The 24,121-nt window shown below is 43.3% G+C and overlaps 1 protein-coding gene across 1 annotated transcript in view; it reads left to right on the forward strand.

Annotated features, from left to right (window-relative positions):
• The first annotated feature begins 949 nt into the window (after nt 1-949).
• SCML2 (Scm polycomb group protein like 2) overlaps nt 950-24,121 on the forward strand; it is a 72,372-nt gene continuing 49,200 nt past the window's right edge. Inside the window, exons 1-2 of the mRNA XM_074816888.1 lie at nt 950-1,045; nt 14,929-15,036. Coding sequence (XP_074672989.1) covers nt 15,015-15,036 — 22 coding nt within the window. The 5' untranslated portion in view covers nt 950-1,045; nt 14,929-15,014. The remainder of the gene's footprint in view (nt 1,046-14,928; nt 15,037-24,121) is intronic.

Genomic DNA, 24,121 nt, shown 5'->3' on the forward strand with positions numbered 1-24,121 from the left:
AAAGCCAAGGAAGCGCTTTTCGGCTATTATGCAGTATGTATAAGCGTAGATCGCTGTAAAATAATTGTATAAAATTTCTCGGGTAGGTTGCAACAACTACAACACGCGTTATACAGCTGCGGTCAGCGCACAACGCGGCCCCTCATTTACCGCGGCGGATGGGTCGGTGTGGCCGCAGCCCTGCGCTGGGGGTACAGGCACAGGCACAGGCACGGCTGCCCCGCGTTGCAGCGCTCGCCTTAACGCTTCCCGGTGGAAAACTTCGCCTTTAACTCCCGAAGGCTCCTACACAAACACCTGCCATGGGGCAACTCTCCCCCCTCATAAGGCGCTCCCGGGGCGCAGGACGGCGGAGCCCCCGCCAACCCTACCCCTTCCCAGCCGCCCGCGCCCCCCAAGTCTCGCTCCGTCCCGCCGCAGCCAGGCGACGGGGACACGTGCCGGTGCGGCGGTCACTGCTACCGAAGCCCCCCCGCCCTCCCTGCCACGGGAGGCCGAGGGCATCAGGGCGCCGGCCGCCTCCTGCCCCGCCGCAAGATGGCTCCGGGGCGGCGGGACGCCCCTCGCCTCCCCTGCGCCCGGCGAGCGGACGGCGCCAGGTTTGAACGCGGGAGGACGGCGGGGCGGCCGCGGAGGGGAACGGCCGGGGCTACGCCGGCCGCGCTGAGCTCGGGGCCGCCTCACGGCCTCCCCGGACGGGACGGGGCGTCGCAGCCCCTAACGTGCCCGCTAGGGCGGGACCGCCCCCCGCAGGTACGGGCGAGGTGCGGGGATGGTGGCAGCCCCGCGCCCCCGCCGCGGCGTCTGCTGTCCCTGGCCAGGGGCGCGGGACCCCGGGCCGCGCCGCCGCCGCTTCCCCCCGCGGCGGGCGGAATTGGGGGTGGGGTGTGGGGGGAAAGGCCCGCGCCCCCGGTGCCGCTGCCGGGCATGCGCGGTGCCCCCAGAACATGGCGGCGGCGTGAGGCGGGCGACGGCAGGAGCAGCTTGACAGGCGCGCGCGAGCCGCCGCGGGACGCTGGGGACCCGCTTCCCGCCCGCCCGCCCGGTGAGTGGCGGCGGCGGCGGCCCCCGCGGCGGCGGGGAGGAGCGGGGGGAGAAAGGGAGGCGAGGCGGGGGTCGCGCCCCCTCCCCGGGCTCCCACCGCGATCTCCGCCCGCCGTGGCCGCGCCGGGCGCCGCGGGGAAAGGAGAGCGGCGCAGGCCCCGTCCCCTCGTCCCTGCCCCCCTTCCTTCTTTCCATCCCGGGGCGCCTCCGGCTGTCGCCCCCCGCCGGAGGGCGGGGGGGGGGGGGGGCGGCAGAGGGTCCGGCCAGGGCTGCGCCGGGCTCGGGCGCCGCGTCCCGGCCTCTCGGAGCTGCCCGCTCCCCTCCTCGGCGGGCTGAGCTCCCGGCGCGGCGGGTCCCGCCGCCCTCCGCCCGCGAGGAGCCCACCGGTCGCTGGGGCAGGGGCGCAGCTGCGAGGGCGGCGCGGCGGGAGCCGCCCCCCGGCGAGAGGAGCGGCGCGGCTCTGCCTCCCGGCACCACGAAACTCCTCTCCGGAGCGGGGGGCGGCCCGGGGAGTCCCCGAGCGGCCCGGGGGGGGCGCTGCCCCCAGCCGGCTGCTGCCCGCCCCGCCGGTGCCTCCGTGGCGGGGCTGCGCCCAGGACGGGCCCCACCGCCCGCCAGAGCCGCGGGGCCGGCGGCGTTTGACAGGAGCGCGGGGAGGACACGCCTCCCCCGGCCGGGGCGGCCCCGCTGTCTCCCCCGGCGGCGGCTCCGCGCCCTCCTGGCCGGGGCGGCGGGAGGTGCGCCGAGGGGGTGGCGGGGCTGCCCCGGCCCCGCTCCTGGCTGCCGCGGCGCCTGGCGACCGCTGAGGCTGGCGAGGTCCTGGGAAACGGGTGTTCACGTGAAAAACGGGATACGCGTTAAAAATGAAAGCGCTGGGAGCGTGCCCCTGTGTTCGGTGAGGGGCCTGGGGGTCCGCCAGCGGCCGGCGCGGCGAGCGGGGGCCGGTTAGCGGGCGCTCGTCGGTTTGCGATGTGCCGCGGCGCGGTTCCCGTTTTCTTTGCAGTTAAACGGCACGGATGGCATACCTTGGTTGCCGACTTAGAGGGGGTGTCTTGCACGGGGAATCGTATTCCCCACAGATGTGGGATGGTTCAGAGAAAGTCGTTAAGGTATGAAAAGTTCTGTCCTGACAGTGTTGTGCGTCATCGCTGTCTTGAACTGCTGGGACAACCTGCAAAGCAGATTGCAGTGCTGTAGTAGTTAAATCAATGTTCAAGTTAAATTTTATGCTCAGTTATTCTTTCAGAGTAGAGAGACACTTCAAGTGTTTTTAAAAATCTCTAACTAGTTACTTACTGCAGTTTAAAGTTGATGCTTTTCCCTACAACTGTTTCCTGTTTCTCACTGATTAATTAGGCTGCAGGAGATAGCCAGAAATAATCCTAAAGCTTAAAAAATTGAATAAAGAGGTGAAATACTGATACCTTAGTGAGTTCTAATGATGTAAACCTCATTGTCACCCGTGCATATTCTAACTATTGTAGGCTTGGTGATTAAAACTTAAAAAAAGCATAGACTTTGTAGATTTGACAGTAGCTTTTCAGAGTGTCCCCCTGTCTGACTTGTAAAAAGCTCTTCGAGTTTGGTTATGAATTTTTTATTATTCAGAATAGCAGCTGTGAACCTTTGGATTTTTAAAGCACCTTACTCTTTGGAAGTGGCAGGGGAAAGCAGTCGGTGAGGCAGTCACTCAGGGTCAGTAACAACTGCAGCACTTCTGCAGCTGGGAAGAGTAATGGCATGAAGCGTTCACTGTGTTACGGTTGTGTCTGTAGCTGTCACATTAACATCAGGTAATAAATAGGGAGTGAACGTGTTGCAGCATACCAGTTCTCTGTGGGCCACCACCAAGTGCTGCTCAGACCGCAGCAGCCCACAGCCCCACGTGAGTGGGCTCTGGCAGTGTGTCTGGGGAAATTACTCGTACAACCAGGCTGCGTGCTTGGGGGCAGGGGGAGATGGTTTTCTCCCTTAGGGTATCGTAAAATGTAAGTACTATTTAAGGATGATATGACTTGAATTGATGTAAAGAAAAAGCACATTGAAGACGCTGCCGTTGGTACTTTATTTATGAGAGGTTTCGCAATAATGCAATCAGGAGGCAGCGGGAACGAGTATATGGTAAAACTGAAGTTGAGACCTGGAAGTACTTGCACAGCTTTTGACTTTAACACAGTCTGGTGTTGAATATGAAAATAATGTTTACAGTTTTGTCTGAGACTCAACTAATGGAGTGATGCTCTAGTTTTCTGTTTGGTGTAAATCTGTAGTAATGTTGTGTGCTGAGGTAGTAATATTTGTGTAATATCTTTCAGGTTGCTTGTTATTGTATTTTTTTATAGTAATGTTCAGATTCAGCAAAAACAAATGCTGGCTTTTGATTATGTGTTATAGCTGCAAGTATAAACTACTTTCACACCAATTAGAAGCCGTGTAGATACGCAAACATGACTGATTAGATTGTTCTTAAAATTTAGTCATATGTTAAGTGTTGATGTAGGGAGGTTAGGGAAGAAGCAATGACAGTCCTCTAAAACATGTTTCCTCAAACTTTGTATATTCCTACTTTGAATATAGTGCAGATACCCCTTTTCCTTTGCTGGGGCTGTCCTTGCTACATCCAGATATCGTGCTCTCGTAAGGCAGAGACATTGTTTTCTGGAGCAGCTGCTTGAGTTCAAAAGAGGCATTGGAGAGCGTTTTCTTTAAAAAAACAAGTGTGACTTTATTTTCGCTAGTGTGAAATTTGTAGTACTGCGAAAGTATTAATTCCAGTATCTGTCTAAAAGTTGTGTGTATAAAACAACGACCCGGGTTTACTTAAGGGAGAATGTGAAAAAGCCTGAAGCAACGTAGATAGCTCCTTCTGCCCTTTGTACATGGATGTATTTCGTACGATTTTGCCTCATTGTTTTCTTACTATTCCAATGGGATCGTGAGCTGTGAGAGAGCTCTGTTTATTCCCTTTACTGTTGCAATCAATCCATAATGGAGTGGATGTACAGGGAGAAATGAAGTCCTAGGTAATTATTCCTTGATACTCAATAGCATCACTAACAGGAAATGACATTTGTCATAGACTGTCCAGGACACTGCAGCTGACTCTCTTATTTGTCTGGAAACACCTTCCTCAAACAAGGATGGGTGAAATACACAGTTATTCTTGCTTGTTTTTAAGATAATATTTGAAAACACCATTTGACAGTCTACTGTAATATTTTTTAAGTGTAAATGTAAAACAAATTACAGGTAGAGACTAGGACACTGCTTCAAGGAGTCTGCACAAGGGAGGTTGTTAACCAACTTCTTGACCTCTGCATCTGCAGGGCATTTAAAGTTCTGTTCATTCCCATTTGAAAGAAATAGCCTTAGGCACCCAGCCTCGGTGCTGATTGCTTGTTCCAGAGATTAAAATCTTAAATGTAAAGGACTATACCGTTTGTGTTCTTAAAAGTGTAAGACAAGCAACGTAAATGGCCCAGAACTCTGAGATTTTTCTAGCGTGTGGGAAGAGCCAGAAAATCCTGTATAAAGTTGTTGAGGCTTAATAGAGCAGTTTGTGAATATAAAGCAACAGAAATGTTAAATGGAAAACTACTTGTGCTTGAATGTTACAGGTGTTTTAATTACATGTAGCAGTCCTGGTATTTTTGCAAATACTTCTGATTTGCAGTTTGTCTTCTGTAATTTGAAGTCCCAGAATATTTGTTAACATTCTGATGCAATTTGGTGAATGATTCTTTTTTACTGTGATTTGTGTTTTGGTGTATGAGAGTGTTTTTACTAATACAATTTGTACAGCTTCTTTGAAAGACTTCTTTTAAGGTCCAAGTGTTCTATAATTTGGTGATATCTTGATGTAATGGTAGGAAGCTTTAATATTAGTTACATGCTTTTAAGTTTATTTTTGCATTGTAGCAATAACTGATAATGGTGAGGTACATGTGGTGTGTGTGAGCAGCTTTACCTGTCGTGTCTAAGTGGAGAGACGATTCATGTGCTTGAGTTAAGGACTTAACTGTTTCACTTTTTAGAGGCTTTAAGTGAGTTGTAATTTATTTTAAGAGTATATTTCTGTGTGAATACCATTTTTGTACCTTCACATACCTGCCAGCTGACTTGACCTGCATTGCCGATGAGGACCGAGGGTGTGTGCCCAGCTCCTGCCACCCCTTGCTCCTGCAGCAGTGCTGGCCATGCAGCAGCAATGCTGCCTCTTGCTCCTGGGAGCAGCAAGAGACAATTTGGTGAGTGACCAGCTCAGTCCACATGTGTGTGTGTTTGTGTGTAAACTCCTCACATTGCCTAAAACTTGTATCCCGTATCTGTGATCTCTTCAAGTATATCTATCTTTTGGGATGGGCAAGGAGGGCTGCAGGAGTGGAGGGGTGGCTTCGGGTACGTGAGCCAACAGGGAGCAGGTTCCCTCTTTTATCTGCAGTAGGTGTATAGACAAAGACTAACCGATACATAAATGGTGATAACGATCCTCAGAGGCACTTGCATCTCTTCCTTGTTAGTCTTTCTGCTTGGTCAACAAGGACAAGGAAAGTCAGGAGCTGCATCACAGCCATTCAGAAAGCAGCAACTGTTTTCACAAGCTGCTTTATCTCTTAGTTGGGCTTGCTCTGATACTTTCTATTGTATACAGTGGACATTGGGCACAGGTATATACAACTAGATCAGTTCTAGTGGAGGGGATATACTGTATCCCACCCTTAGCATCTCTCCTCCCAAGATCCCTGTCACAAAAAGTAACAGCTTAGTTTCTGTGTCCTTGGAATAGGACCAAAAATCCAGAATTTTCTTATCTTAGATCTAAATGAATTGAAGAACTATACACTTCTTCTTTGAGATGGTAAGTTACATGTCTCTCGTTTCAGCAGTGTAGATTCAAGACTGAATCATAGTTCTGGACTTTAACGGTTGCCTGCTTCATGGGTAGTGGCTGATCATTTTGGATTCAAATTGGTGCAATACTAAGTGTGTGCTTATTGTGGTTCTTCCATGTGCTCTCTTCCTGCCTTTCTGAATTACTTGCAGAGCCTAATATCAAAGTCTTTCTGAAATACTAAAACCTTTAACAGAATTTTAGTGCTCTTGCATTTGTTTCAGCAGGGGGTAGCCTTTCTGCTCCACAGGGAAGATGCTCTCTAGATATCTTATGTCCAAACTAATCATAAAGTACTTTTTCTTTATTGAGTTTGTTAGAATAGTGCTATATACAGCTTAAGTATGAAGAGTGTGAAGAGCATTTTGGACTGTTTTTTTTTTTTTTACCCATAAATGGTATATTTTCTGTGCAGCTACCCATTTGTATGTTGTCATCTAAAACCAAGCAAGACATTGCATTAAAGGCAGATGTCGTGGTTAAATAATTTGATTCTAGGTCTTCAGCTTCACAAATCAGGTCAAATTCTATTTAAGATACCAAGGGAATTCAGTCTTTTCATGAAAGGGATGAACTTCTTTGATGGAAATCTAAGTCTGTTGCCTTCTCAAGGTAATATGATATCCCTTTTAGCGTAGGGCAAAGACGAGGTTGAGCCTTTCATCATGTCTAGCATACATTAGTTCAGGGAGCATCTGAGGTTTATAAAACCTGCAAGAGGGTAGCACCATTTTAATGAGGTGTATACCTAAAATGAAGCACCTACCATTATTTATGTACTGTATGGGACCTATCGGAGATTAATGCAGGAAGGTTCAGTGGAAGGAGTGCAATTCTTGGGGCACTTTTAAAAAGCCATTTGAAAAGCAGTTTGTAAAAGTGAGTCTTGTACACGGAGGAATGTGAAAGGGTATCAGAGCTGCTAAATTTGGTGGAACTACTCCTTACTGTTGCTATTGTCTGTCAGGGGCTTGGAGATTAAAAGGGCTGTAGCATGTTTGATGGTACTTCTCATACCAAATCTCTTGTATGTGTATCCTGCACTGGAGTGCTATAGAGTCAAGCAGCATTCTTCTGGAAAGATCAGAAGATATGTACTGATTTTAATCACAAAATAGGGTGTTATAATTAGCTGTAAAACTTTGTATGTGGCGTGTAATTTTTTTTTTCAGCTTGTTGTAGGAAAATGCTACCTAGGTCCTTGACTGAATGTTCTCCAGTGCTCAGCAGTGTAAGCACTGGGTGGTGGAGGGAGGGGGAATGGCCTCCAGAAAGGTAATCTCCAGAAGTAGCAGAAAGGGAGATGCTCTGCCTCTGTCCTGGGCTGGAGCCACTCATAACACGTGACAGCTGTGCTAAGGAAGAGGTGGAGGAGGTTGCCCTGTTACAGCTACCTTCACTTGTTTTTTTATAATCAGAAAGTTGTCCTGGGAAGTGGAAAAGAGAGGTATGGGTTTGCTGTGGATGTTCTTCATGTTTGGGTCTTTAATTTTCCATTTTTGAAGAGTGCAGCAAATAGTACAGCTGAGTATTTGCAGCTGTCTAGTCTTTTTTGCACCTAGGAGTTGTCTTGTCTTTTCTGACCTGTCAGCACTTTGTTAGCTGCAGAAATGTGTAGCAGCACTGAATGGTGTTTATGAATGTTTGTCCAAATAGGTGGACAAATATTTTTGGCGGTATCTGTGTGGAGGATGAATTCTCTTCCTCGTGTAAGGGGGTTAAAGAAGGGTTTTCCTTTTTAGTTAGAGAAATAAGAGGTTGGGGAAACAGCACAGCCATCAGTACCAGCAGCACAGGTGAGCCCTGTGCAAGGATGCGGGTATGCCTGGAGACTGCAAGCAGCCCTCTGGGGTTTCCTCCCTTCAAAAGCATCCTCTGGAAGGGGGAGCTACCAGGAGATTGCTTAAAGGTTTATGTAGTTCTGGTTGGTTTGGTTTTGTGCCCTGATGAGACACCAGTGTGTGGGACCAATGTAGTTGTCCCCTTGTATAAGCCCGGGTACACCGCGGTGTGTTGCAGCAACAGATAGATGCGGTGAGACAAGTTCTGTCTTTGTTAATACATAGCAGCAGGGAGTCCCAGCCACCATTATGTTGTTTGGATTCTCACGTGGGGAGAGTGAAAGGTATACTTTAAGCACTGGAAGAGGATGTTAGCAGAAGTATGTTGCTGCTGGCATTGAGTACAAGCAAAGGGAGGCAAGTGTGTTGCTCTGAAACAAGCGAACTCCACCTGGGGTGCTGGCAGCAGACTGGTTGATCCTATGCAGAAATGCCCCAAGGCTGTTCTCCATGCCTTCAAAGAAATCAATAAATAAATTGTGAACTTTCATAGCTTTCTGCATCAGACTAAAGGTGTTTGCGTTTCTGTAGATACTCTAAAATAAAAAATGAATAACAAATAAAAGATGAATAAAAAGTCTGGACCACAGGGATGGATTTGCTGGCTACACAGTGTGTGGATAGAGCTCTGTTAGATCATATCTGAACTGAGCTTCCACAGTCCTTTTCAAGTTTGGAGGCAATGTAGATGGGAGGAAGCCAAAATTGCCTAAGAGGTTGTAAAATCCCTTTTCCATCCCTCCTCTGCTTGTCTTTCTCCCCCTTATCCACTTACGTACACATGCTCTCTCTGACTGCTGCTTTTAAAGCTGCTGGTATTGCTTGTTGTCTGCCAAAGACAAGCACAGAAAAGCTCTATAGGGATCTCTAGCATCTGGGCATCTCTTACTATGTTTGCAACAGCAATTTCTTGTCTCCCTTACCTGCTGTATTTACACTGTGCTAAAGGTATGCTCGGTGCCTCACAAAACAAATAGTTCAAGAGCTCTCTTCTGTGTCAAGGAAGGCTGAGCTGAAGGCAGAGGAAATGTATCTGGGTGTAGAGAGAATTTCATGCAGGTATGTAGCTCTTAGCCAATGATAATCATACAAAATTGTTGGGGGTTTTGTGCATAATTTAATTAGTTTGCTTTATGAAAGAAATTTGAGTTAGGCATTTGAACGAAGCCAGGTTGAATAATGATGATGAATGTTTTCAGGAAGAGTACTCCAGACTTGAAGGGGGAAGTGTAAAACAGCACAGAGGTTTCAGTGAGCTGAATTGACCAAAATGGTTAAACAATTTGTTGAACTCTTGTGCTACTGTAAATATGTACTAGTGAACTACTAAAACAGGCAGTTTTACATAAGATAGAAATGTAAGCACTGTGAGCTGTATTTTTGATTTATTTGAATATAACATGAAAATACCCTTTCATGTGGGAAGACTGGCATTTTAAGAATATTTAAAGCTGTTAATGGCCAGTCAGCCGCTTTGCTGAACTGCTGACTTCACACATACCATTTCCTTTTTCAGGTTTTTACAACCCCACATCTTCTGACTTTTAAAGCAGGATGGGGAAGGAGTGAAAGAGGAGAAAAGCTATTTTTATTTTCCACTGTGGTAGCCATAGAACAGCTCTAAACTTTAATTTTTAAAATTACTATCAAATTAGTAAATGTTGAATCTACACGACATAAATTGTTTCTGATGTGTGTTGATACAAGCTCTGCTGTTTAATTCGGAGACCTTTTCTGCTGCTCTCATTTATAAGTATTATTTCTTGTTTCAGGAATTTTTGGGACAAATCTTTGGTCTAAACCTTGGTAGTGTTGCTTTTTAAAATACACAGTGCCTTGCTCTGTACTGAATAATACACTTAGTACGGTTTGAGAGTTTAGAGAGATTTTTGTAGTCTTGAAATGTATGACTTACTGTAATTACAGTTGCTCCTATTCTAAAGCAGATCGTAAACTTACCTGGAGAGAGGGCAGAACATTTACAGGCAGTATTTTACTGCTGACAGCTTAAAAGTTTGTTTATGTTAATCACTTCATAAATAGTGAGTGGTACACTGTTGGTGACTTTCTGAGGAATTTTGCAAGTGCAGAAAATTTCTTCTTGATGTTAAAGCAAATGACATTATAAAATGGTATTTGTAAAACACTAAGTACCACTCTCTTCCTCTAACAATTTAAGAAATACTCAAACTTAGTTTTTGTAATAATACATATGGCTAGGTAATATTTGCTCTTTTGAAAGCCCATAAATTTGACAAAAGCCTATCTCTCTTAGCTCTGTTTTTATCAACTAGAAGACAAGGTGTTCAGATACCAGCTCATGAGTTCTACTGTATGAAAACATGGAAGCTTTCCTTGAAAGAATCTCACTTTTTTTTTTTAACAAAGAATGTGAACTGTAGGGATATTCCAACTTGGATCAGATTTCTTGTCAGAACACCAACTCATTTGATATTTGTGTGCATAAATAAAAGAAGACCTGATCTTTATATTTTGTTTTGAAATCGTACAGGTGTAATGCTAAATAATACTGATTTTACAGTTACAAAGCTTGTATTACATTTATAACCTTCTGATACATTTGTGTGAGGTTTTTCTTCTTTTAGCCTTTGAGATCTTAGTTTTCTATAATGATGCCACAATATGTTCTAAAAGGTGTAAACTATTACAGAAATAAGGAAGTATATGCTGTTGTGTCTTGAAGTATACTAAATGAGTCTCACACTGGGTAACTTGCTGGAAAGTAAATTTTCAAATATTGGAAATTGGGAAGTATTGTATGTTATAGAAATACTTCTTTAAGTCTTACTCTCTTTATTTGCCTCTTTTCAGCCCCTTAAAGGCTTGTGAAAATGCTATGAAGTAGGGTTTTTATGTAAGAGATAACATGAATAGATGATTAGGTTTAAAAAAAGGTATTTCCAGTTTCATGAAGGATAACTTTGAAGGAATGCAGTTAAGTCGCACTTATTTGGGAAGCGACTGGTCCCTGTAGGTACACGTTACCCACGCGTGGAAGCTGGAGTGGGAACCGCGGCTGCTGGACTGTGTGTCAGTCCACGGAGGAGGCTGTGCAGGTCCTTATCTTGAAGGGTTTTCTGCAGTGTTGGCTGTAACAAACAACAAGAAGGAGGCGAGGAGCGGTACCAGCGATGGGAGTGTGGTGATACTGGCCAGCAGTTGTAACTGGTGTCTCTTACTTTTCTAAAGCTAACAGCATGGGAGGGCTGGTGGTGAAAGCAAACGTAGGACTTGTACGCACAAAAGAGTTGGGGGAGAATATTTCTTTGCTTACAGTGCGCCTATTCTCTGTCTATAACTGGTTTGGCTGTTCAAACTATGCGTAATTCTTTTCCCCCCTCATGTATGAAAATTTGATCTGGAAGCATTTGTAGAAGAAAAAGAATGAAGAAAGAGAGGGACAAGTACAACTCCTTGTTCAGATTGAGCCTGAAAAATGTCTGCCTGTATTTCAAGCTAAAAATTAAGAAGAACTTAATTGATGCTTCAAAATGTATGTTTTGTTAGATTCCTCTTCTGTGCTCTGTATCTGTATAAAAGAATAGCCTCAGTCCTTACCCAGCAGAGACTGCCCATTGATGACTGTCCCTTCTTCCCTGAGGATGGCAGTGATGTGGTCTACTCGTTACTGCATTTATACCAGTGGTAGGATTAAAAAGCTAACTGGCTTTAAAATTGGTGTCTCTGTCTTACCTCTGAAAATGACATGCAGAGTCATTGACAGAAAAACCTTAGTCTTTTTGGTGGGGACTAAACCCACAATCTACTTTTTGCTTAGGCTTCTCTTAAATGTATTCTGTGCTGTGGATTTTTATGAACAGGCATGCTGTTTAGATAAACTTGCACTGGGAAGCCCTAAAGATGCATGATTTTTTTCAGGACATTTGGCTTACTTGAGTGCCTGTCTTACAGTGAGAAGGATAACGGAGATGCGTAGCAGGCAAAACAGAGAATGACTTTGACATTTTCTGTAGAATACTGGCTTCTTTGAAATACAGCAATACATGTCCTTTGAGTAATTCTTTCAGAATGAGAAGAGCAAAGTTAGAAAAATATTTTCTATCCTGTTTTCTGACACCTAGTATTATGTAATAGCAAGGCAGAGAGGGTGAAGGCTTAGGCTTGTCTACTAATATACTGCTTTCTGACAAAGGGTTTGCACAGTGGGAGGTGGCTAGTAGAAGTTATTTGGGGATTAACAATGAAAACTTCAGTAAGGAATTAAAGGCAGATGAATGCTTTCCTTCTGATTTTTAAAAAAGTAACTGATATAAGGGACGCTAATCAGAGAAAGAATAAAACTCAGTTTACAAGATGAATTGAGATGTAAATTATGTAAGTGTATTCATGTAAATTATGTATTCATGAGTGTGGAGATCCTCCGTGGCTCTTTAAATTGAAGGTATTTTGATGATGAATCTAATGTTATCCTAGGTTCATGGATTATTTTTTTTTTGTCAGCTTTTTTAGTTTCCTTAATTTACAGCAAACAGTTTCTCACTGGTGTCCGATATGGATTCTGTACTGCCATTCCCTAAATCAGTGGGTTTTTGTCAGTTTTTATCCGTGATCGACAATCACTATGTTTAGCTTGGTCTTTGTAACTTTGGTTTTCATTTTGCTGCTTTGTGTACCCAAATGCCATTACACTTCAGCCTTGCCGTTGCATTTCTTTGTTTGCTCATATATTCGTGACCTTGTTTTGTTTTATTTTTTCCCTTCGTTTCTAGAAGCTGCTAGATTAATTTCTTAACCCCAACTTTCTGTATTGCTCACTTAGCTTGCTTGCGGAGGTGCACGTACAAGAATGCCTTGAGCTCTGTCCTTTCTATGTAATTTTGGCAAAACATCCCTGGAGGTTTCTCCCCTGTATTTGCTGTGGTTTTCTTCTCTTCTGCGGCTGGTGTGCTGTGGGTTGAGCCAGGCTGGTGATGGTGAGCGCAGCGTAAGAGGACTCTGCCTTGGTTAGCAAAGGACATAGCTGCCTTGCTTATGGTTTGCCACTTAATTATGCGAGGTGATGGAGAGCTGTTCCTAGGTCTGCCCCTGCAAATGAAATTACACGTTGTTTCAGACTGACCCCGCTCTGTTCTGGAGGTAACTGGTTTTCATTTTGCTATAATTCAGCATGTAGCAGTTGTTAGATAGAAGCTCAGAAATACTGTTCTTCAATGTTATTTTGTGACAAGCAGCACTATCTACAAGCTAATTTAATAGCAGCTCTAAATCGAATACTTAGGTGTAACTGAGTTTCGAGTAGCACTTTTTTGAAACAGTAATATATTGTATTCCTGCAATTGGGTTTGCCTCATTTCAAACAGTGCTTTCAGAACTTTCAGTTGTCTTATATTTTTAACAGGCTGGTGGGCATGCTGTAAAATAGCCTATCTGGTACAACACAAGCTAATGAAAAGCTGGAATCCTTTTTATGTTCTGACAGACGCTTCGGTTGTGCTAAACTTGATGACTATCACTGCGGGGTTGGAATCTTTATTACTGCACCAAGTGCAATCTGGTACTTGGAACAAAAAGATAAAAACCATGCACTGTTTTAAAGTAATCTGTAAAAACAGTTACTTTGACTCTGCATCACCTTTCACAATTTATTACTTGCAGCGGAAAAGCTTTGATTTTTTTTTTTTTTTTTTGAGTCTACAAAAGTATCGAGTATTTCAAATTTATTTGATGGCTTAAAAGGATTTCTGTTCTTAATCCTGATGATCACTTATGCTATGAATGCTATTGTGTAGCAAAACCTGCTTATTTTATGGTAGTATTCAGTTTTATTTATAACTGCTTTCAAGTCTCAATCTTGAGAGTTTTTGTAACAACTGTCCAGCATGTTCACACACAGCACACACACACTAAATGAATTCTTTAGTCACTGGCATTTTTAAAACCATATTTAATTTGTTTTAGCCATGGGACTTACACTGTATGAAGTTTTCATCATGCAATCCATCACCATAGTGTGCAAGTTCCTCGAAGTTTCACTGAAATGTCACCGTTTCAGGAAAATACTCAGATGTGTGATGCCTCTCTTGTTATATGTGATATGTATGTGTAATTTCTTTTTTTAGCATGCGAGTATAAGATTCAAGAAATTTCAAGTAGATAACTTGCTTTTCAACTATTATTCTTTTTATCTAACACTGGAAAGGTGTAGCTTTTAGAAATGTTACCTTTGGCAAAATTAGTCTTGGAAAAAGTATGTACATATTTAAATTTTTCAAAAAATTTTGAACTTTTGATGATATCAACTTTAACCTCATGGGAGTTCCTTGAAAGGAAATGATCACAGAAGATAATTCAGAAATTTGAATGTATTTTTACCCATTATTACTTGAAAAGTTAATAGAAAAGGACAATAAACTCACTGGCTTTGTTGCTTCAAGGCTAAAAAGCTTCAGGTGAGTTTGACTTGAACACAAAGTTCAAAAAACTAGATGTTGGAGTAGGAAATCATAGCAACACACACACAAAAAGTTTGGTTTTACTGTTTTACAATAATTTAACTAATCTGGCCCTTCTAGTTTCTAAACCCTACAAGAATGTGGCTCGCTGCTTTTATCTGCAGTTAGCGTTTCCCTAACAGGTTCTCTGTGCTCTGTTACAAGTCCTAGTGGGCAGGGGTATCAGTGAGCACTTGGGCCTTTGTGTAGATTTCTTACATCAGTGTGTTGTTTCCCCTTCCACTGTAGCTGTGCAAGATAGTGTGTTTTACCCAAAGGTATTTAAATTGATGATTGTTTAACTCTGTGCAAGTGAGGCAGGACAAGTGGGTTATGTATAAAAGTCTTTCTTCTGTTTTTCAGTAATGTTTCTTGGGGAAAAAAAAGAATAAAGCATGTTTTGCATCTTTCTTTGTATTAGAAATCCACAGAAAATGCAAATCATTATACAATGACTGTCTAAATGAAATGAAAATTTGGGTTCTGTACCCTTGCTACTTTGATATATCCATTGTTTACATGCTGTTCTTCTACACATAGTTTGTTAAACATTTGCAACTTAAAACTAGCAAGATAATTATACATCAGTACAAAAAAAAAAAACCCTCCTTTCCAAAAAAAGAAAACCCAAACCCTGACAACAACCTCCCCCCTAACTTGTTGTATTACTACTCCACAGGAAACTGTTGTGCTGAAAGGAAGAATTAACTGGTCTTTCAACTTCAGCCTTTTTATTGTGAGAAGGGAGATCACAGAAGTGTTACCATGGGGAGAACAGCAGCTAAAGGTAAGGCCTGGTAGCTTTTATCCAAGAGGAAAGAAAATAGGGAACCTGCTAAATTCTGTTTCTGAAGGTGGTGGGATATTACTTGGCAGTTACTATACTGTTAGTTTAAAGAAGACCTTTTATGATATATGCTGAATACAGGTAAGTTCAAACTTCACATTGCTTTAGAGTAGGTATGAAAATTTGGTTCATCCTGGAGTTCTACAAGTTCAACCAAAACAGTTCTCTCCTGTGATAGCCTTGAAGCCACTATACTACTCTAAAATTGAAGAATGTGTCTAGGTGTGATATTAAATTAAATGTAGTGCTTTATTCTGTAGCTGCATATAATTTAGCAGGACAATAACTGATTGGTATAAGGAATCAAATTTTATCACAGCAAATGGCATTAGCAGCTGTCTCTTGAAGATGAAGTGAACATTTTAAAAGAAATTCATCCACAAATGCACAGTGTACTATGAAGGTGTGATTTCTGCTGTGTCACATCTGCAGAAGTTAATTGTGAGTTAAGTGCTAAAATAGAGTGAGACTTAAGAAGAAACAAGGGTGTTTGGGTTGGTGAAACAAAGAGAATGTGAAGGGAGAATGACCCACTATCTGAAACCAGGCTGCTGCTGCTTTTGAAAGCTTTCAGATGGGTTGTCCTCCCCCATAAAAGGCTGCTAACACTTTTGTACTTTTCTTGAGCTTTCCACCTTCAGCCCAAGCTGCTCTATTTGCTTGTGTGCTCCCGTGGTAAATAATTGTCTTTTGCTATAATAGATTTTCTGTAATGGCAGGAGTCATCCATTTAACTGGTGCACCAAGAGTTTATGGAGGAAGTTCATCCCCTTTTCTTGAAGGTTTTCTGCATGGCTGTTGTCTAAATATACTAAGAGATACCCCGTTCTGGTCAGATAAGATAATAATCCTGCTAGGGAAGCACAGAAAGAAGGGAAAGGAGACATTTCATATTCACTCTGTCTTGATATTCTCAACTGTCTGCACCAAGGCTTGGTGAAGGGTAGCTAAGGTGCTCACAGCCCTGTGTGGTACGAAGTGAAGAAGGCCCCTTCCTGAGCAAAAGTAAGTTTTCGGCATGTCTTAGTAAACGTGTGGCATGGGAGGAGCAAATGTTGATGTCACCCAAAGGTATTTCATGTCCATCATGAAGAGACAAGGGGTTTCTTTGAGAACAGTGGTCTTCTGCCATGTTTTGAACACCCGTCAGAATTGAATACTTTAAGGTGACTAAGAAATAGCTGCAGAAATCTCAAAAGCATGACTGTGAACTGCTTTTTCCTCATGTTCTACAGCAAGCAAATAGCAAGTCTTAGAAGATAACACATGTATGCCTCCTCATGCTGTTCTTTGGTAAAAACTAATACTGTCAAAAGAGTTGATGCTTGCCAGCATGCAGACAAAGCAGTCATCTTTTTTGTTAAAAGGTTAACTTTTCCCAGAAATAAGTGTTGTGGATTTTTAAAGCATCTCAGACAAGAAGCTGGAGTTCAACATGGGATTTTATAAGAGGAACTATACATTGGCCACCAGGATTATCTTTACCAGACCTTATATTCTAAAGGTGCTTTTCTGATTGTTTTTGTTTGGTGGGTTGTTGGTTTTGTTTTTTTTTTTGCATTCACAGGTCAGTCAAGATAGCTTTGTCTTTTTTCTTCCTTGTCTCTAATTTCTTGCATGATAGATGTGGTTGCTCTTGCCTGTCTTCTGTTGAGTAATCTTATCAGCAGAAGAATTCTGTGGTTACAGATAGAGTAGAAGTAATGTAAACACATGGAGTTTTGAATTGGTAAGCGGAAAGCACTATGTTAAATGATCTTACTCTAATCTTGTTTGGTATCTACAGCTTTAGTTTATGAAGTGCACTGTAGAAAAGCCGTTAGTTGGTCAACAATAGAATATGCTGCTTTTGTAATTTTAGTATATGCTGTATTCTAATCTTGCTACTTAGAAGAAAACAATCTTTCATGGGGTTTTGAAAATAAATATTTAGCCTGTATGTATTATAGGATAAATGTGTATATATTTACATAGCAAATATATAAACTCTATATACTTACATGTATTACTATATTTTTAAAACTTTCTTTGAAAATGGTATCTCAATTCTTTTTTCTTTTCTATTTTTTTGTTGTTTGGGGGTTTTTTTTTTGGAGAGCCAATTAGCATGTGATTAAGTCCACAGTAGCTGCATTTCATTTCATTTATGTTTTGACAAAATCATCTAAAACATACTGTGTTTTACACTGGAAAGTAGACTGAAACTTGTCTTTTTAAAAATGGGCTTTATGAATAGAGGGAGAGACATAATGAATTAAACTGACCTGTTTTTTGTTACCATGGGCTTCAAGACTCTAGAACTAGTAAGTCTCTTCTGTCTCTGATATATGAATAAAGTTCCCATTTTCAAGTCCACTTTTCAGGTTTCAAGGAATTAGTCATTGAATGTGGCTAGGTGAAGGAGATAAAAGTAAAATACTTTTTGTACCTGCAGAAGTATTTCTCTCTTTCATAACCTTATTTTTGAGGTTTGACCTCAAAGTTTGACCAAGCTGAGGGTCATATACTGAGGGAGTCATCTTCCTCAGCCCAGTGATTTGATATAAGTCTTCCATGTCTTCATGTTGTTTTCAGTCATCTTTTGAAACTATATTTACTAGAATTTAGGATATCAAAATTTCAAGTATAGATAGGCATGCATTTAAAAAAAAAAAAAAAACAACTCAAAAAAAGTGTGTATTTCATATTGGATTTTAATAAAATCCAAATCAGATCCAAATCAAGTTGGATTTTAATAAAATCTTGGGGTTTTTAATGTTGCTTTTGAAAATAAACCATAAATTCTTACCACTGTAACTACTGACATTGGAAAAGACACACCAGATCAAGGCATCATAGCAACTGTGAAGTACAGGCTGGAGGAAAGTTTTCTGAGGTGGTAGTAGATACAGGGTATCTCGTGTTAAAACAGGTTACTAATTCTTGCTGCTAGTAGCTCTCCATCTGCTTAGACAAAACATTGCAGCTTTGTAATGGTCTTCCCCCAATACTGAAGGTTGGAATACATAAAAGCAAGGGGAGCCTTTGAAAACAATCTTGGTTTTATTCAGACTTACTTTTGATGCTTCTGCATGTGCTGGTTGAGTTTTACTTGAACGTTTTAGAGTAAATTTCAGGCCATTGAAAACAAGTGATAGTGGTGCTTTGGGTTGATTATGAATGAAGATGCCTCTGCCTCAAACGAAATAGATGTTTAAACTGCTATTGAGGAATCCATTTCTTCTTAATAATGTCATAATCTCTTGTTCTCAGTTTTCTAATGGCTGCTGATAAGAAAAATGTGTTGTCAAGAGTGTTCCGTTTCAGTGTTTGTATTTCCTGTGGTATTTGTGAGATAGGCACTAAACCTAACTGGTACAGGAAATAAATAATTTGGGTGGTGTTTGTCAGTGAGAACTCATCTGGTGTCCAGGCTGCAGTTTTTCACATTCTTTCACCTGTTCATGGTGTCTCTGATCATGAAAGCCTGTCATCTTGTTTGAAATCTGGCACTGTTGGGTAGATACTCTTTCATGACTCTGTCCTTTCAAGCTTTGGGTGTTCGCAGGAAGCAGTTATTAGTTCTCTTCTTCAATAAGTCTCTTATGTGGGACTCCGTTGGATTTCCTCTTTGGAAGGAAGCAGGTTGCAAAGTTATCTATTCTGTAAGCTGTCAGCCTGATGTCTACAACAGTCTTGTGGCTGTTTTTGAGAAAGCCTGACTAACTGAGCTTGTAGAACATGGCAAAAGCTCTGCTGGTGATTGCCACTGCCCAGAAGAAAACTAGCTGGATTGAGTTAATTCCCAAAGAAGCTGGTTGGAATATATTTTGATTTGTAGGAGGGAGAAGGTGAATGTTAACAATGACAAGACACAAAGCTACTGACTAGTTTTAACGCTATCTCTTCTCAGATTCCCACTGGTAGTTGTTGTCAGGACATAGGGTGTCCACTTGTGTGGGTTAAAGCCCTACTCCTGATGAAGTACTGGGGCTAGAGCTTTGTGGGCACCATCCAGAAGCATTTCAGCAGGTCCATCTGAAGTTGACCTCTGTAAGGATTTTTCTTTGGGAACTTTTCAAGTAGAAAATATTTCAAAGCAAACTTTTTCCAAAAGAAAGATTGTGTAAGTCAAGGAAGTAAGTCAAGGAGTAAATGTAGCTTTTTCTTTCCTTTTCAAAGGTGCTGCAGTACTCCCCACTATCTGCATTAGGAGAAACAGGTTATATTTTTGCAGCATATTTTGAGCAGGTATGTAGCTGTAGGTATATTTTCTAGGACTGTGGAGTCTGGGTTATTCTTGAAATGTATTGTCGTGGTTTGAGCCCAGAGGGCAACTGAGCACTATGCAGCCCTTCACTCACCCCTTCCCCCTCAGGACTGGGAAGGAGAAAATGAGTTAAAAGGCTCTGGAATTGAGATAAGGACAGAGAGGAATGACTCACCCGTTATGATCACAGGCAAATGACAGACTCCTTAGGGGAAGAAAAAAAGAGTATCACTTTAATTCAAATACTAACAACAACAACACTTAATAGACAGAGTGGGACAGTGAGAAGCATTACCACATCTTAAAACCAGCTCCCCCCCATTCCTCCCTGCTTTCCAGACTCAGCTTTGTTCCCGATCTCTCTACCTTCTCCAGGGAATGGGGGTTACGGTCAGTTCACAGCTCCTTTCTTCTCAGGGGAAGAACTGCTTGCATTCTCCCCTGCTTCAGCATGGTTCGCATCTCACGGGAGACAGTCCTCCACAAACTTTCTCTGGTGTGAGTCCTTCCCATGGGATGCAGCTGTTTGCAGGTTGCTCTGGTGTGGGTCCTCCACAGGCTGCAGGTCGGCATCTCTGTGCTGCAATCCTCCCAGTGCTGAACTACAACAGTGGAGGTTTCTCCTTCCCAGAGTCCTGGCCTCCTTTGGGTGCAGCCACCTGCTCCGGTGTGGGGTCCTCCACAGGCTGCAGATCAGCATCTGCTCCACCTCAGACCTCCATGGGGGCAGCCCTGCCCTCTCACCACGGGATAGAGGGAGGGATCTCTGCACTGGTGCATCTCCCCCTCCCCCCGCCCCCCGCCCTGCACTGATCTTGGTGTTTGCACAGATGCTCTCCTCACAGCTCCTATTCCCAGGTTCCCCTTCTTAAATACATTATCGCAGAGGCATGGCCACCATTACTAATTGGCTCGGCCTTGGCCAGAGGCAGGTTGGACTTGGAGCCAGGGGAGCTTCAAGAAGCTTCTCAGAGGGGGCCACTGCTGTAGCCTCCTCCCCTGCTACCAAAAACCCTGCCACACAAACCCAGCACAGGTGTCTTGGCTCTGGGTACACTAATAGGCTTTAATGGCCTTGATCAGCCTCATGTGGGGCCTCTCCCTCAACTGCCCAGGGCCCCATGTCAGTCCTTGGGGCCATCAGCCCCTGCCCCAGCAATGCCAGAACAGGGCCAGTCTCCAGCTCCCTGCAGCCATTCCCTGCCCACCCACGGGCCTATGTCCCATCCCAGCCTCAACCTGTCCCCAGGGAGGGTGCCCAGTGCTGGGGCTGCCCCTAGTGCCTCACCTCCAGTAGCTCCTGGTCAGGGTGATAGGGTGGTGCTGGCTGGTGAGGCCCTGCCTGGCCACCCCCAAGGGGACCCTGGCCAGTGCTGTAGCACCACATCCTACTCAGCACAGAGCCAGGTGGATGGCTTATCTCCACCTCACTGACTGATGGGGGAGGATTTTGGGATTGATGACAGAAGATTGTCATGATTTCAGCTCTTGCTGTACGTGGCAATTCCTCAACAAATAATGAAAGAAGTGGGTGAAAATTATGAACATCACGTTGCATTGTTTCAGGAAAAGCCTTACAGAAAACACAGAAGAGAAACACTATAAGGGCTTAATCTTTCCTGCAGAACAACTCAGAATCATCTCACAGAATCACAGAATCATCTAGGTTGGAAAGGACCTTGAAGATCATCTAGTCCAACCGTTAACCTAGCACTGACAGTTCACAACTACACCATATCCCTCAGTGCTATGTCAACCTGCCTCTTCAACACCTCCAGGGATGGGGACTCCACCACCTCCCTGGGCAGCCCATTCCAATGCCTCACAACCCGTTCTGTAAAGAAATGCTTCCTAATATCTAGTCTAAACCTTCCCTGGCACAGCTTGAGGCTATTACCTCTTATCCTATCTCCTGTTACTTGGTTAAAGAGACTCATCCCCAGCTCTCTGCAACCTCCTTTCAGGTAGTTGTAGAGGGCGATGAGGTCTCCCCTCAGCCTCTTCTTCTCCAGACTAAACAACCCCAGTTCCCTCAGCCGCTCCTCGTACGACATGTGCTCCAGACCCTTCACCAGCTTCATTGCTCTTCTTTGGACACACTCGAGTAATTCAATGTCCTTTTTGTAGTGAGGGGCCCAAAACTGAACACAGTCATCAAGGTGTGGCCTCACCAGTGCCAAGTACAGGGATAAGATCACTTCCCTGTCCCTGCTGGCCACGCTATTTCTGATACAAGCCAGGATACCGCTGGCCTTCTTGGCCACCTGGGCACACTGCTGGCTCCTGTTCAGGTGGCTGTCAATCAACACCCCCAGGTCCCTCTCTGACTGGCAGCTCTCCAGCCACTCCTCCCCAAGCCTGTAGCGTTGCTGGGGGTTGTTGTGAGCCAAGTGCAGCACCCGGCATTTGGCCTTATTGAACCTCATACAGTTGACCTTAGCCCATCGCTCCAGCCTGTCCAGATCTCTCTGCAGAGCCTCCCTACCCTCGAGCAGATCAACACTCCCACCCAACTTGGTGTCGCCTGCAAACGAGGGTGCACTCGATCCCCTTGTCTAGATCATCAATAAAGATGTTAAACAGGAGTGGCCCCAAAACCGAGCCCTGGGGGACACAATTCATTGTATTTCAAGTGTTTCTGGTCACCAAATACTTCTTATTCTAGGTTAGGAGTGTTTTTATTTCAAGTGCAAGCCAGTCAATAGCTAAAGACTTAGTGCAAGCTATTACAGGAATTGGCTGCCAACACAATCTTTCAGAACAAGTGAGCCATCCCTTCACTTGTAACAGTTCAGGCTGCCTAGGATGACCCAAGGTGTGAGCTGAGTCATGTGCCTTCCAAGACGAGCAGCCCTATTCCAGGTGCTGAGGCATTTGCAAACCCAGAGAGTTATTCTGCCATACAGAGCTTGGTAAGCTTTTTAAATCTGAAAATCTACTTGCACGTTGGTTGCCAGCTTAGTGTTATATTTCAATTGCGCTTGAGTCCATGAATGTCAAAATCAGGTCACCAAACCAACGTATTTTAAAGACTAAAAGGAACGAGCGGAACTGGCTCCCTCAGTCTTCTCCATTCCAGCCTTCCAGTCCCCCTGTGTGTCTCATAAGCACTAAAATCTGGCAAAAATGAAATGACAGACTCCATTCTGTATGTGTGTAGAGATGAATGATAGAGAAGGTAGATTCTTCTGAATTATTTTTTTAAATAGCTGACATGTGCACTGAGATGGGTATTTGCATTTGAGTATTCAAGAATTTAAATATAGAATGGAATCTTTAACGCAGAAATACGCTTTTAGGGTGGGTTTTGGTTTTTTTTTTCTTGTTTCTCAGGTCATAGTGGTCTAGACAAGATTTTAAAAGATACCCAGTGATCTTGAGGATCTCAAATTGCATGTAGGTTGAGTAAAGCTGTTAAAAATTAGGACAGGGTTGCCCTTTGTGGAGCTAATACTACGTTTTCTGCAACTAGATTTATTCTGATAATGTAATATAAAGTAGTCAAAAGCTCTGTTTTTTCATGCTGTACTTCTCATATTTTGAATGAAAAATAGTGCAGTGATTAAATTTATAATGCAAATACCTTTCCGAGTATGCACTGAAATGAATAAAAGAAAGTAGTTGGAACAAGACACCCTGTATTGTTTGAAAGCATTCTGTGTTATGCTGGACATCGTTATGATGTGAATATTACATTTATTATGTAATGGAATCTTGTCTTCTAGATTCAAAGAATATTAAAAAAGAGAAAGATGGAAAGAATCAGCAGGCAAACAACCCGTCTTTAAAAAGTGGTAGGTATTACAGCTGTCAGGTTATTAGTTAAGGTACCCTGAAAGAAAAAGTGTGTATTGGATTGTACTATCTCCCGAGGCTTTTGTTTTGCAATCTCTTTGGCTATTACTGGTGGGTAGTTAAAAAGATACCATTACTTTTGTCTAACTCTGATAGGGAAGTATGTTTTGGTATAGAAAATCATTACTGATTTGTCTGTTCTTCTCATCGTGTACTTCCCAGTTTCATGCCTCTTCTGTCGCATTATCTTCTCTTTCCTTAATGTGTTTGCTGGTGTCAAAGAAAGGATTTTCAGTTGAATAGTCTTGAGTTTTTTAGGATTGCTAACTGGAGTAAATTGCTTGGGATTCCAGTTTTAATTTAAACAAATTTTGTTTTCAAATCAATTGTGTTTTTACAATAAACTGAGGAAACTACATACTTGTCAGAAATGATCCAGCTTCTTATCAAACTTAGACAACCTCTACTATCCTCAGCAGGTGCCATACAGCAGCATATACATGGGATTGCTGGCAATTTGGTTTTTGTGGGCTGCAGTGAGAGGGCAGCGGCATCCTTATACACCCTTCATACCTTCATGTTGGTTGCTTGAATTTGAGGCAGTAAGAAATGTCATGAGTACTGTTGACTGAAGTAGAAAATCTCTTCAGGAGTTGTTAGTTAATTCTCCATAAAATGTCACTGTGTTACTTAAACTCTCACTATGCTTACATTTGCATGACCTCTGACTCATAATAGATGGTTTAGTTCAGAGCTTTCCTTGGGTACCAGCGGAGGAGTTCCTTACAAGTAGTGTAGTCCCTGAACAAACATGCTGAGATACTAACATGGTACCTGGGTAGTTGAGGTGATGACTTTACATAAAAGATACGATACCCTGTTACCATCAACCATAGTAAAGCTTTCTGCTGTTACATTTGCCAGACTTAATTCTTCCATTTCTTGGCATCCTAGCAGTCGTCTTTGTTATTTTTCCCTGTT

This window comes from Strix aluco, chromosome 2 (genome assembly GCF_031877795.1).
Source record: "Strix aluco isolate bStrAlu1 chromosome 2, bStrAlu1.hap1, whole genome shotgun sequence".
Lineage (NCBI taxonomy): Eukaryota > Metazoa > Chordata > Aves > Strigiformes > Strigidae > Strix > Strix aluco.